The sequence below is a fragment of the Mauremys mutica genome, chromosome 2 (genome assembly GCF_020497125.1).
Source record: "Mauremys mutica isolate MM-2020 ecotype Southern chromosome 2, ASM2049712v1, whole genome shotgun sequence".
Classification (NCBI taxonomy): domain Eukaryota; kingdom Metazoa; phylum Chordata; order Testudines; family Geoemydidae; genus Mauremys; species Mauremys mutica.
In genome coordinates, this window is record NC_059073.1 from 84,771,751 (window position 1) to 84,787,378 (window position 15,628).

Here is a 15,628-nt window from a genome sequence, read left to right on the forward strand (position 1 = left end):
CCCCACCCCACCCCCGTGGGGGCGGGGTGCAAAGTCTACAGGCCGCAAATGATTTCTGTGTCAGCACGCGGGTGATGCCCGCCCCTTGTCGCGTAGCTTGAATCCGGTCCCGCTGAATCCCCCCACAGCTCGGAGCCAACTGTGAGGGAGGCTGGTATTTTCCGTCTCTTTCCTGAGCCAGGATCGTTGATCAACCTATAACTGGCCGCCCCTATCCACTCTCCCACTTCCTCCAACCTCTGCGCCGCCTTAGACTGCAACCTCCTTGGGGCAGAGACTGGGCCCTGCCTGCATGTCCGGAAAGCTCCTAGTGCTGCTAGACTTAAATGAGAACGAAGGGAGGAGTTAAACCGCAGCAGCTGTGTGTGGAAGAGGGTGGCACTTGAGTTGGATCCTCTTTGTTTCCACTGACAAACCTGCCCTCCATGTAACTCATGGGGGGGGGGGGGCAGAAGTGGTAGTGGACTCTTTTCTGCTCTGTGTATTGCTAGGGGAAAAAAATCAAGACTGCTGTGACTAGCCTTTAAAACTGCCACAGACAGTGCACAGGGCATACTGCTCACCTTATGAGGATCAACATTTGAACACCTTGAGATGGTGTAACAGGCCTATAAATTACATTTATTAGCAAACAAAATAGTTTTTTACAAGCTAATGCAAGTATCTATACATAGGTTTGTGTGCTATGGCACTTGATAGTCAAATTTCTTACTAGCATAAATCATAGCTTCCCTATTGATTAATGTGAGGAATGATGAAAGGCTTGGAGGTAAAGCTTATCCACATAACTGCTTCTGTGTCCTCAGAGGCTACTTGATTTTTCAATTATGGAGTTAATTGGGAGAAGTGCTAACAGTCTGATGCTATAACATTTCAGAGGTTGGGAGTACAAAAGTGCATCATTAGTCTCTGTGAGGGATACATATGAGAGCATATAGTGTTGCTTAACAGTGGCATCTGACTATTGTACTGATGGGGCTTCAAAAAGTGCCCTGTCCAGTCCTCTGCTCCTTGGGGCTTTGGGTAACGGAATGCAGAGCTACAACTGCAAATGAAGGGTCCTGATTTAAAATTCGGTCATGAAGACAGAATATGGAGGGTTGCATAAAGTCCACATGTCACTTTTGCCTGAGAGTCTCATACTTTAAAGCTAATTATTATTTGAAAGAATGAAAAAATGTAATATAGGTGGTCAGGAGCTATATGCCTGAATTCAGAGACTGAGAAATAGAAGGGAAAAGTTAACAAACCAAACACACTGGATCTAAATATGTCCATAAATGTTTTATTCTTTATAGGTGACATGTAATGCCTTGTCTACAACCAAATTTATAAGGAATGCTTTTGGCACAGCTTGATAAGTTACTTTTTCTGAAACATCGATCGCTTCTTATAAAATACCTGTAAGTAAAATAAATGTAGTATACTAAACTTAAAATGGCATAACAGATTTTGCTTTCTGATCGTGACTAGTACACACTGATAGTAAATAGACAAAATTAATAATCCAGTATGTCTCCTTTTATATAATATGGCTAATAATGTACATTAACAATAGAAGTAGCTGAAAAAATTTGTAGAAATTTGGTTCAATTGTTGTTTTGCAGAAATGGCAGCCCAAAAAAGGAAGTCTGCAATAGCAGAATCTTCTGTTAAACGTCGGAAGCTAGATAGGAACAGCAAATCATCAACAAAGAAAGAAAAAGAGGTGTCAGCCACGAAACATGTCATAAATAAATCCAAGCCAAATAAAAGTGCAATGCAGAAGAAAGCAGTGCTTAAAATCTTGGTCAAACCTAACAGGTCAGTGGTAAATAAAGCCATCAATAATTGTGCTAGGCAGTCCTCCCATTCTAAACTAGTGCAGAAACATTCAAAGCAGTGTGAACTTCAATTAAAGAAAAGATCCAGTAAAACAGTACCTATGAAAAAATCATCCCTGAAATCATTAAGTAGGGTATCTACTACAAAAACACCCTCCAGATCTTCAAAAATAAACCATACTACTTTCTTGAAATCTACAAAGACTTCCTCCAAAACAGGTCCTGAAGGGAAGGACAAATGTGCTTTACAAACCAAAGTTTCAGTTGAAAGCAAGAGACAGCAATTAAAGTCAACTTCAGATATTAAAAAAAATTCATTGAAACCTCAAAGTATTAGGCAATCTGTCTTGCAGTCTGTAAAAACTTTAAATGAAACTACACTTAGGAACATACATGTGGATATGAAATCTGTTAAGGGAAATTCTACAGAAGGTAATTCTTCTACAAGTACTAGAGCTGTAAAAATTACTGATAAAAATTTAGGGATACAAGTTCAGAGTCCTAAAAAGAATCTTGCAAAAAAGTCAACTTCTCAAGATGCTGAACAACCATTGATTAAATCTTTCGGTGACAACAAACGTGAACCTGAATTAGGAATGCGCATGATGACAAGATCATCAGGCACAAACACTAAAATAGCTGTCAAAGACACACAACAGCAACCAAAAGCCACAAAAAATAAGGAAGTGTGCCAGAAAAAGTCAGTACAAGACATTCCTATGCCAAGACACATCATTATCGCAGATGAGCAACTAACCAGGCGATCACATAGATTGCAGCAGTTATCAGATACATCAGCAAGATCCCTTCGTAATAGAGAAATTAAAGAAGAAAAAGCTTCAGAAGTGCAACAGGGCACTCAAACAAAAGGATGTATTCAGGGTACTAGAGTTGAAACAGTTAAACCTCCTAAGCAGAAAACAGAACAGAAAAATAAGAAAAAATCTAATTTTATAAGTGGAGATGAAGAAATAACTGTAGGAATAACCAGCTCTCTTCCAGAGAAAAAATGTAAAATGGACCATAAAACCAATGATTCCAACAGTTCTCAGCATAACCTGCAAGGCTCAAGATTATTTCTTGATCATAAAAAAGTAGAAATGGTAAGTCCTCTTCAACCAACTTCTGTGACAATAAATAAGGAAAAACAACCAGTGCATCAGAATGTGAAAAGCAGTGTAAAAGCAAAGAGAGTTTCACAGCCACCTGTAAATGAAAAAGATCTAGCCAATCAGCCTGAGAACGTTGTGAAGTCCAAACGGGTAAGCATTCTTGAACTCTGTGAAGAAATTGCAGGTGAAATTGAGTCAGATACAGTAGAGGTGAAAAGAGATTCTCCCAACACTGAATATAGAAAAGGAGAAGAGAAACATGCAGAAACACAGTTGTCTCAGACTGTAATGCTTACTCAGAAGGAACCAAATCAGAGCACTCAGTGCAAGCGTTTTTTCCCCAGCAAAAAAGGAATACCTGTCAAATGTGTTCTGAATGGCAGAAATAGTCCTGCAAACAAAAACTCTAAGTGGACCAAAATTAAACTAGTGAAAGCTAATAATATACATCAAAATAAATTAAACTCTGCAAGTGTTCCCAAGCTGGATTTGTTAGAAACTAAAATTAAAGTTCCAGAATCAAGTCAAGCAACGGGTGCAGAAATACAGCTTTCAAAGGCCCAAGGTAAATTGTCAGTGACAAAGCCATGTGAGAATAAAAGTGCAATTCATGTACAGGAGAAATTGGGAGCAGTTTCTTCTGAAACAGTCAGAGCTAAAGATGTGACACCAGAAACAAAGCAACCCACAAAAAAAGTTGCTGAAAACAGCTTGTTGGATAATCGGACAAAACATGTTCCTGAGCCAACACTAGATGAGGTAATTCTTTTTATTTATGGAATGTGGTGGGAGGATACTTTCCTAAACTTATTCTAGTACCTAACAGTGCTATCTGTGCTCGTGTAACTAGCTTTATCAGTAACATTTTGTGGAACTAAAACATTTCAGTACAGGAACCGTAATCTGCTATTGAGTTGACTTGTGATTCTGCTCTAAGTCAAATAGGAAAACAAATCTGTTACTTATTACTAAGGGTAATAATTTAAAAAAAATAAACTTCTCCTCCAATAACTCAAGTGCATAGCACAACAAATCAAAATGTCATAGCTGATTAATTAAAATACCGTATCTATCTTTTGCTGAAAATGTACATTAAGGGGAATGGGAGGACAAAGTACTACTTATGCTTATGATTAGGTTTGTTTAAATGTAATGTTCTAAGAACACAGGAGTACATGTAATAACCATATTCTCTCCAAATAAGCATCCATATGCACGGAATGTGTAATGTAACAAAATTTTGCCACATCAGATAGTGCCACAGATATATACATGGGGTTGCTTATCAGTTCATTAAGCAAAGTCTTAGAGAGAACTGGGGAAAGTGTTAAACTGATCTTGTAGGAACTCAGTAATGGTTTTACTCATAAAATATTTAATTAATGAAATGGGCACAGAACTTAGAGAGAGATGGCTTTGATCTATCATCTGTTCTGTTGTGTTGTTCAGAGTTTTAGCTTGCATTTGGATACAAGTCCAGAAAGCACTCCAGTGAAAAGTACTCCAGCAGCACCACAACCACCTAAGCAAGCCAAAAAGGAGATAGAGACTGACTCTCAAGGTAAAAAATCTAAACTGTAAATTCTGTGCACTCTGAGAGGTCTGTTAATGATGGTGATGAAGGAATCCTCTTCTTGCTTTTCAAATAGGAAGGTTACAAAATTTATTGGTGTCAGCAGGGCATGAAAACTTACCTTGCAGTCCTAGAACGAAGCCTACTATCAAGGTGAAAAATATGGTATCTGGCAACCATGCCCTCCAGAGCCGCATCCCCAGTAATTTAAAAGAATAAAAGTTATGTACTCAGTTCAAAAGTAATATACCAACAGCACTTGTTGATACCTAATTTTTTGGGCTATATTAGATTATTACTGGTGGAATTAATCAAGTATATTAGAATAGTATTTGGCCAGTTACAAGAACCAGTTGCATCATATATTATATCTGATTAATATTTTTTGGTATTCATGTCAGTAAAATCAGATGTTAATTGAGTACTAGTCTACCAAATTGACTTATTTCATCTTTTGCTTTTTGTTTTTACCTTCTTTTCCTTCCTGTTTAACTACTTCTCCCTCCATATACTTTCTCAGCATTATTCTCCTTATTTATCTCATCACCCATTCTTTCTCTCCCACCCTCTTTCATCTGCACATCTACACACAGGACTTGGAATTTTTACCAGCTACCTAATAGTAAGGAGACTTATTCACTTGATCATGAACTGTTACAAAAATGCTCAGGTGAAAAGCCTTGCTCCCCTGCAGCAGCTGAGAAAAGGAAGGGTGCTTGAATTTCTTTCGGGATGCTGATCCCTGGGCTCTATTCAATGGTTCCATCTTTCCTGTCAGCTTCTGGCTAGTAGATGTCTGATAAACTTAAACTCCCCCTTCTCAGGCTGCTGGAAGAGGAGCTGCATTCTCTGTGTTCTCCTTTTGTATCTGAGTCTTCTGGTTGCTGAAAGGGTTCCCCTACTCTCAAAGATATTTTTATCCATATCTTTTGTTTACCACTGCCTTATTTCTAACAGTATACATCTCTTCTCTCACCCTCTTCACTTATTTGTATGCATCTCTTCTCAAGGAGGAACTAAAGTTACTACTTTTTACCTCCCCTTCTCCACCAAATTTCCACAAATTTGCAACTGTTCATCTGTGTGAAGAGGGCTCCATTCACCTCTCTCAGGAACCTGTCAGCACTGTTCCAGTTGTCAAGTCTTGGTCAGTGTAATGTGAAAATCTCCCCCTCGCCTCTCATATTTCAAGAAGCAAAGACTCAAACTCTGTCCTAAACTAATAAGTATTCTTACTAGAGCACTGATACATCTCTTACTCCTCTCTGATGGCATGCCATGCTCTTGCCTTCTCTCCATCTCCTTGTGATAGTGCCTGGCCTTGTGCCCTATACAATGTTTCATCAACAAGTCTAGCCATTTACTAAAATATGACACTTGTGCAATTCTTCTTTTCAGTGCAGCTCCAGCTTTTTGAAGTGCCACGTGCAGTAACAGTATTGTTAGGATCCTTTACTGTTGCTGGGGGTTAGGAAAAACATTCCTCCCCCACCCCCCAATGGCATTTCCTAACTGTCTTTCTTCCCCTACCCTACTACTGAGCAAGTCAGAGAAAGTATTTATGGCTCTGCTGCTGTATACAGCAGTACCCAATTGATGTCAGCATGAGTGGGTTGAAACTAAAATTCAGATTGTCTTCTGCTCCTCCCTGGCTATTGAGCGAGAGAATCATGTTCAGCAACAGTGGATATGTATAATTTTCATGTAAGATAAGTTTAAAAAGTTAGTGTGGAGAAATATCTGAATCCTGAACTAAATTTGCACCATTTCATTACATGACTTTTTTTAATATATTTTTTTAAACCGATTAAGTACAGTGTGTATAACATGGTCTTGCATATCTCTTTGCTGTAGTGAAGTTAACATGTTTTGCCAAGTTTGCTTTTTCTATTAAGAGAAATTTTATAATGAAATGACACTATTACCCTGATTAACTGCAGGTTCAGCTCCCAAGCAGTTGGTGCGCACTTTATTCACAAATCAGACATCAGAGACTAGTGAGAAGAGGTATAGTACCTTTTTATTCTTTAATATATTTATGGAATGACAGTAGCCACTCCTTAAGTAAAGTTGCCATTATAAGACCAATTTTTTTTGTCCCTCTTTTCCACTGCCATCCTAAACTTTTTTTAAAATGGAAATTGGTGTCTCATCCTTTCCATAAGAGACTGAGTTCTGTGTAATCCAGTTTACCAAAGGAGGTTGTCAGTGGAAAAAGCACTAACTTCAGCTTTGGTGAAAAAATTATCATACACCCTGGCTGCAATGTGAGTCGCACTTTTTTTTTTTTTTTTTTTGGAAAAGTGGTAACTATCAGAGCTAAAAAATATTTAACATTTTGCATTGCTTTTTACCAGATCCTAACCTGAGACTCAAAAATAGATGATGACTAAAATTTAAGTTTATTAGGTTCACTTATTCAGAAGAGGAAGGGTCCTGTAGTTTTTCAGTTAGTACTCTTTTTAATGGAAATGTTTTAGGTTTTTTTGTGGTCCCCCAGTCCCCCGCACACTGAGCTTTGTGCCCCAATCTACCTTAAATCTAGCTGCACAGTGAGGCCCTGAGAAAATCAGAAATTTAGGCTCCCTTATCCATAACTTTTTTTTCCTCATTTGCAACCACACAAAGTAGGATGCTTCACTTTTAATGATATAGTGGCTGTGCCAGTTTTGGCCACTCTGTCATACGCGCACTCTTGATTTGTTTTCAATGTGTTACTTGACTACTCAGACCTCATTAAGAGTGTCAGATGGCAATGTACAGAGTCAAAGTAATGGACACTATTTTTCCATATCCTAACCAGTGATCTTACTGTCATTAGACATAAAGTAAAATGTTCACAATGGAGACATGAAACCAATTATAAAACACTGCTCTGTAGTTCAGATTTTCAGTCTTCACCTACAAGCTGGACAAATACAGTGGCTTTTCAAAATTAACCCAGAGGTTGAGGACTTCCTAATATTTAGAAAATTTTCTTAATCCAAAAATAATACCACTGTCAAAAAAGCCATAAAAAGATAGCCAGATGTAAGTTTAAATATCTTAACTGAATACTTCTAAATGTTTGAGTTTCTTTCAAATTTAATCTTGAACTTTTTTTTTTTTTTTTACTTTTGTTTAGTTTAGAGAGTTTTATAAAGATTGTTGCTCTTAGTTGCTGATGTGAGTGTGGTCTTATCTTCAACTTCACCTAAGCTTAAGTTTTCTGTCTGGAAATGGAGGATATTCATATTGTTGCAAGCTTGAAAAAAGACTTCTTGGCTAATAAATTTGTGCTTCCTTTGCTATTTTAGATACTTCTTGTTTTCATAAGTGCTTTCTTAACACGTGTCCCAGATACTGCTCCTCTAATCCTATTTGAGACCTGATTGACATAAAAATGATGTCATACGTGGTATAATTTCACTGCAGGCCCAAGAAGAAAAGATGTAATAGGAAAGATCACTGTTTTTAAACATAAGTATTTCCAGTAATTAACAAGTCAGAAGAAATCATAAATCAAGTGAAAGAGACATGAATTCATGTCTTAAGTCTGGCATGCCAACACTTCTTTAGCTATAATGTGTAGAGCAAAAAGTCAACGTATGTAAAAGCTTATAATTTATCTACTGCAATAGACGGGCAACTATTAGCATCTTGTTAATGAGAACTATATTGCTCTGTCTGACCTCTGCTTTGCAAAAAAGTTAGGATTAGTAATTTCCAAATAGAGGTGCTTGTGATGTGTCTGTGTGTGTGTGGGTGGTTTTTATTTATTTATTTATTTATTTTTATTGCATGAGAGAGTTTAATAACCTCTAGGAGCCTCTCATTCTAAATTCTCCTGCGGTCTCCGTTTGGAAAAAGTTCCCTAGAGCTCTGTGGGGAAGGGTTGGTTGTTGGGTAACAATCCCTTTTCTGCTTCCCCCAAATAACATAACTAACAGGAAAGTGGGAGCAGGAAGAACTTTTAGCGAACTTTTAGGAAGAACTTTTGTTCTGCCTCTGAGGTAGTCAGTGACAAGTTGGCTTCTCTTCTCCATGCAGTGGGAAAGTCCCCTTTAAAAAGATTTTATGAGAGAAGAAGAGCCACAGGATGTGTATACATAGCCTGTGCACAGGTCCTTTTCAAAGGTGTGGAGGAAGGAATTATCTTCCTTAAGGGACTGGAATGGTGTGGTCTAGACAGAAACTGTTCTGCTCCTCTCCTGGTGATATTGGACTGCTACTAAGTCTGACCATAATTTGTTTGTAAAGTGAAAGTCAGAGGGAAAATTACTGTAAATGTCTTTTTTATATATATATATATATATATATATATATATATTATGAATTGTAGATTAAATAGACCACTATATCTATACTACATTGAGTGGTTATGTTATGTGATAAGTAAATTGCCCAGTCATTCATAATTATTTCTTCCCACTAGCTACATAGTTTATAATCTATGATAATCACAAATGGTACACTTTTTTTTGTTCATCATCTTGGCTATAGTTTTGAACTATATCAAAATTGTAAACTAAACCATGTATGCTTTTAGTCCTTGTTTTGAGATTTAAATTTATTTAAAATGGATTTACATTTATAGATGCATCTTTGAAAATACCTAGTCAGAAGGGCCTTATTGACAGGAAATATGTTTGTTTAAAGGGTCCCTTTGCCAAACCATTCATTAGCATCAAGGTGCAGTAGCTTCCTGTCATCAGAGCAGCATATTCAAAAACTAAGAGAAGCAGGAAAAGATGACAAACAGCTGATCATAGTAAGTACTTTTAATGTTGCCAACTGTGTATTTCTCAAACTTCTATGTGTCATAAGCCTGCATCTTGAAATGTTAACATAACCTCTGCAGTAAATATATTTGAATGAGCTGTCTCACCTCTTAAATGTAGTTATCCTTACATAGTGTTGTTTCTATAACTTTGTAATCACTAACCATTTCACACTTTCATTGAATTGTTGGCATTAAAAAGTGATGTTGGACTGAGTATTGTAGAATCCATATTGTTTAAACTGAGTCCTCCAACATTTCAGATTTTTTTTTTTTTAAATAGGCTATATTGTTTTCTCAAATACAAAGAGGAGCTTTATTTATGAGGGAAAGTGGAAAGGAAGAGAAGTAAATTTGCCTTTGCATATAAACTAATCCTCAGGTTTATGCAAATGATACACTTGCTTATCCTCATTAGTGAGATTCTATCTGGCAGATTTTTCTGTGTGAGGTTACATATGAATGCATTACACTTTATGTAATGATATATGGATATTTTTTCAAAGCACTGACTAAAACTAAAGATAGGGAAAGAACTTTTCCACAAATTACTGATGAGCTAGCTCCATCAATAACTGATACAGCGAGAGGCATATTTAAATAATTAAAAATAAATTAGCTATTTCTACTAAAGAAAAAGTAGAGCAAAAACTATTGAACCAAAGAATTTTGAAATGTCAAGTGTGGCGAAAGCACGCAAATTGTCCTAGTTTGAAGGACCACACAACACTGCAGCAGAACCAATTAAAAAATTGAACCTGTTAAAGCAGACATTACCACTACCCGCACTTCTGTATTATTAAAGAATTGCTAAGAAATAAATAGACATGAGAGTCCTTAATCTGCTAAAAACATAATACTAAGGACACAAGCCTGAAGTCTCTCTCTTTCCTAAAGCACAAAATTTGCCTCTGTGGGTGGGATTACAAGATAACAGATATTTCTGAACATATTCTGTGTATATGCCAGAATATTAAACTGTTCAGAGATGTGATATATCTAACACTTACTTACAACATTCTCAATTATTGCCTGTTTAGGTCTTAGGTGACTAATTTTAAACATACAAATAATCCCCTTTACTTCAGCAGGGCTGAATGGGGGCCTTAAAACCCAACTTTTGGTTGTACAATAATAGAATTTGATCTGTCTTTGATATAGGTTCTTTGTAAGGAAAAAATAGCTATGATCTTCACTGATCATAAACCAATACTTTTTGTAACTGACTGGCTTATTTTTCTCATTTTCAGGTGGTGGGTGGTTTGTTCAGTGCCACAACAAAAAAAGAAAAATCTTAGTCATGTAGTATATAGTGTAGTAATTTTAGGGGGAGGAAAAAAGGATAGGGGTGTTCATCAAAATGTGTGAGGAAAACAAATTTACATCTGAGACTAGTTCATTGTGTTATTTTGTTAAAACTGACAGTCACGCTTGACTTTTAAACTTCAGCAGAAATACACATTAAAATAAAACACAATCTCCAAAATATTAATTGTATACAACTCTTAACATTTGCATATTAACCCAATCCCTGTTTATCAATGAAGGATTATAGTTGTTATACTTCTAGTTCACTTTAATCATATAATAATATATGAGACAGTGATTTATAGGCTTGTGTCCTATCTGCAAAAACTGACTGAAGCCTTCAATTTAGGTGCACAGAAGATTACTCCGTCAAGTTAACATTTTTTTTATAAAATGTGAAACTAGAACCAGTTGAAAGAGTGGCAATTGCATTAAATTAAAAAAACCAAAACCTTGTTTTTTGAAATTCATAACTGGCAATATTTTTTGACTAACTCTATTTCCAGATATTTAGTCTTTTAAAGAAATGTGTAAATGAGTATTTGCTGTGTAGTGCTGTGTAGTGTGTGTACAGCCCATTTAAAAACTGCTTGCAAACGTAATATATAGTAATTATCTTGCAAATATTGGCTGAAAACATATTTTACGTCTCTTGGAATTTCTGGCATGCTGTTAAGAGCAGCATTTTATTATACTCTTATTGTAAACAACATAGTTCAAATTGCTGCTCAGACCCATTCACTACTTAATTAAAACATTAAACATCCAATTTTTTTAGGAGTTTTGTTCTTATCAGTGGTAAGAAAGTTATTCCTATGTTGGCTCCTATAGTTTGAGATGTAATCCTCTTGGGCATCAATCTGTTCCTATCTCTCTACCCCATCTCTTCTAACTTGCCAAAAAATTTCTCATCTGTCAGAGGTGTTCTCTGTTGTAAGATGTTAGGACCTTAAGCACATTAATTACCACTTCTTTACTGTAGCTGTGACCATGTTAGTATTTTGGCTTTACATTGTGTATTTTATGACCCTTTTTCATTCTAACTGTTCGTACAATGCCAGAGTCCTTGGGACTGAGCTATGATATAAATCTTATCAAATATTCTTATAAATTCTACCATTCTGTTCAGTATTTGGAGGGAATGTTATGGGTAAAACAGTTTCCCCCCATATGCAGTTTTATATTATCTGTTTAACAAGAATTTAGTCCATAAGATGTATATTATCTCCTTTGTATAGTGTGTATATTTACTGAATACCTTTTTGTATTATCTATGAATATAAAATCTATAACAAACTCAGCTTGTCTGCAAAAGTCATTAAAAATGTCTTGCTATGTTTGCTTTTAAATGAGTTTGTTCTCTCTCAATATAAAAATCTTCTACAACTTGAAGTTGTTCTAATACTCGTACTGATTTTTTAAAAAAAATTTTTTTTATGGTGTATGTCACTAGTGTCTGAGCATGCCTAACCATTAATTATTCCTCACATCACAACTATTGTTCTCACTTTACTGATGTAAAACTGAGGCACAGAAAGATTAAATGTCTTGCCCAAAGTTACACAGGATGTGTGGCAGATCTTCTGAGTGCCTTAAGATCATCTTTCCTCTTTTTATGAAGGTTACAAAACAAACTTAAAAGAGCAGTGAAAACCTAATACTATATGTGCACACACACTCAGAATTATACTTTGGAGGAAGAATCTTTTTATGTTCAAAGCTACTTTAAAACATTAAATCCCTGTAGCAACTTTCAGGTCAGTATGATCTCTGTTTTACAGACCATGGAAAGTGACGTAGCAAGATTCAGTGACTTGCCCAAGGTTGCATAGATTGGGTTAGAATTTAAGTCCCTTATTGTTGTGTTCAGACTAATATAACAATCCAGTCTGAGATATTATGAACTATGATATAGGAAGTCAGACCTTAAATAACTTCTAAAAATCTTACATATTCAGTGGACATTGTTGCTGGTTAAGTGAACTCCCATATTTATGCAAAATTAAGGTTTTTATTAAACTTAAGATGAGTAGAAATGTTCCGTCCCCTTCCTTAGAAAGTTTTAAACAAATACTCCCTTGCTGCATTTGCATCCTAGATTTTTAATGGAGTTCAAAAAAGAATTAGGTAAGTTAATGAAGGATAAGTCCATCAGTGGCTATTAATCAAGATGGTCATGGATGGAACCCCATGCTCTGCGTGTCCCTAGCCTCTGATTGTCAGAAGTTGGGAGTGGATGACACGGGACAGTGGGATGACATGACTCCATGATTGCCTGTTCCATATGTTTCCTCTGAAGCATTTGGCACTGGCCACTGTTGGAAGACAGGATACTGGGCTAGATGGACCATTGGTCTGACACCCTATGGCCATTCTAAATGCAAGTACATGAGAACCTGAAAATGAAATTGATGTCTAGTTAATTCTTTTTCCATGTTGCTAGGACTGCAAAATTTAAACAGCATAGGGAGCTTTTTTTAGTCTTCAATTTTAATAAAATAAGGTGTTTTTGTAACATAAGCAAGATAATTTACTTTTAAAGATTTTTATACTGACATCCTCAATGCCAACATAGTAACATCACCTCCCTAAGCAGCATTGAGCCATGGTCAATGTGTTTGAGGTTGGTGCTGCACAAACAGAGATGATGCAGGTAGTGCACTAACTCTAAAGCCTTGGCTACACTTGAGAGTTACAGCGCAATAAAGCTGCCCACAGCACTGTAACTCACTCCCCGTCCACACTGGCAAGGCACATACAGCGCTGTATCTCTGTGGCTACAGCGCTGCAGGTACTCCACCTCCCCGAGAGGAATAACAGCTGCTGCAGAGTGACTGAGACGCTGGTGCTCCAGTGTAAACGGGGAGTAACCTTATTACGCAGTGACTGACCTCCAGAAACTCCCCATAATCCTTTTAAGTGAAGGTTCCTCTCCTTGTTTTGTTGTGATGTCTCTTTGTTTTGTTGTGAGCTCAGGGAGCTGCTTATCAAAAAACCAAACACAGCTACTGTTTGCTGTGAATAAGCAGAGGCAGGCAGGGGGGTCCCTTTGGAACGCCCACAGCTAATATTTGCTTGAAGAGAGAGGCGGTGCGGGGGGGAGGGGAAGGGTCCATTTTGGGGAGCGGCTGCTTATCTGGTCTGTGAGGGGGAAAAAAACAAACAGCTGCTGTTTGCTTTCAGTGAGTGAGACGGGGGTGGAGGAGGGAAGGGGGTCGGAACTTGCAAGGCAGGGTGCTGACACAGTGTCGGCTCCAAAAATCCCCCCTTTCTCTCTCCCCCCCCCACGCTCCCTGTCACACTCCACCCCACCCCTTTTGAAAAGCACGTTGCAGCCACTTGGATGCTGGGATAGCTGCCCATAATGCACCGCTCCCAATGCTGTTAAACATGCTGCAAATGTGGCCACGACAATGCGCTGGTAGCTGTCAGTGTGGACAGACTGCAGCGCTTTCCCTACTCAGCTGTACGAAGACAGGTTTAACTCCCAGAGCTCTACAGCTGCAAGTGTAGCCATACACTAACAGTCTTCCAGCAGCTGTCTCACAATGCCTGACACTGACTGGCAGTTGTGAACTCCTGTCCTGGGGTCTTGGAGACCAGAAGGCTCGTTTTTTAAATGCCTTTTCCTGCTTGTCCAGCTTGGTGAGCACACTTAGCAGCTCTCAGTTCTTGTGTGCAACTGCCTAGCTGACCATATTGGCTACATGCTCCAGATGAACTGAAGCTTTGAGTAGACAGGAGATATTGGATTTCCTGGGCCTGTGGGGAGAAGAGGCTGTGCAAGCACAGCTACAGACCAGCCATAGACGTGTGGACATCTGCAGATTTCACAGATGATTCAGGAGAAGAGGTACAACAAGGATCAGCAGCAGGGCTGTGTGAAAGTGAAGGAACTGTGGCAGAAGGCCAGAGAGGCAAACAATTGATCTGATGCCAAGCTGCAGACCTACCACTTTTTACAAAGAGCTGCATGCCATGCATGGTGGAGACTTCACCACCACCACCGTTGATATCTCCAAGGAGCTTGAGAACACAGGCCCCTGGCATGAACAGAGAGGACGAGGAGAACGTGGAGGAGAATGGAGGACATGCAACTTGGGGGGGATCCAGCTATGCCGTGAGCCAGGAGCTGTTTGAGACTCCACCACAGTCAGTTTCTGCAGTTGAGCACGTGCAAGCCCAGTGCAGGGGAAAGAACTTTGGGTAAGTATGTAAATTTATTTTCCATTAAGGTTATGGTGCTTCTAGCTTAACAGGACACAGCTATTGACTTTTCATTAATTTACTTGTACTAAAAGAATTGGTACAACAAAGAGAGGTAGAGTTATATGCTTTTCATTCCCCTGTAGAGTTAGGTAGGGGGGCTGCGCAGAGCAGTTCATTTATACTCTGAGATGTCCCCGGAATCCTCTTGAGAGCTCTCAATGAAATTTTCCTGAAGGGGCTCAGCAATCCTCTCCCAAAGCTTTTTAGAGATGGCAGCCTTATTTCTTCCTTCATGGTAGGATAGCTTCCCACACCAGTTGGTAATAATTTTGGCAGTCTCCACTGCAGTAAACAAGCTAGCGTGATCAGTCCCAGGTGGTTTTGGGTTGCCAACAGCAGCTGTTCTCTCTGTGCCTTGTTACCTTCAGGAATGAGAGATGTGCTGAAATCGCCACCGCTGTGGAAAATGGTGCCAGTGTTCAGTGCCATTGCCCATCACTCATAGTTCCATGCAACTGAGCAATCCCTTCCTCATTTCCCTCACCCTTAGCAGGCCATACTCACCATGGCTGGAGCTGAGCGTGGTATTGTGCACAAGCACTCTGAAGCAAAAGTGTCAGCAAGCATGTATTGTTTTAAAACTTTCGGGGAGCAAGGGAAGGGAGTTCTGAATCTTAACTTTGCTTTCCATTGTGAGTATACTGACAATGGTACTTCTGTTTTCTCTGTAGCTGCTGCCATTGCAGCCTTGAGTGGTTCCCTCTCCGCACCTGCATAATGCTTGAGCCAGATAAGGAAGAGAAAGCAGAGAACTTGGGATGACCTGTTCAGCAAGATCATGCAA

The 15,628-nt window shown here is 38.4% G+C and overlaps 1 protein-coding gene across 3 annotated transcripts in view; it reads left to right on the forward strand.

Moving 5' to 3' along the window:
* The window catches only part of ESCO1 (establishment of sister chromatid cohesion N-acetyltransferase 1), a 52,896-nt gene that overhangs the window by 632 nt on the left and 36,636 nt on the right, over nt 1-15,628 (forward strand). For 2 of the 3 annotated variants that reach the window (XM_045004962.1, XR_006576866.1), the window contains exons 2-6: nt 1,299-1,403; nt 1,608-3,694; nt 4,385-4,496; nt 6,449-6,515; nt 9,147-9,258. In XM_045004962.1, the coding sequence (XP_044860897.1) occupies nt 1,610-3,694; nt 4,385-4,496; nt 6,449-6,515; nt 9,147-9,258 (2,376 nt within the window). In that variant the 5' untranslated portion in view covers nt 1,299-1,403; nt 1,608-1,609. The remainder of the gene's footprint in view (nt 1-1,298; nt 1,404-1,607; nt 3,695-4,384; nt 4,497-6,448; nt 6,516-9,146; nt 9,259-15,628) is intronic. The other variant, XM_045004963.1, reaches the window with a different exon arrangement.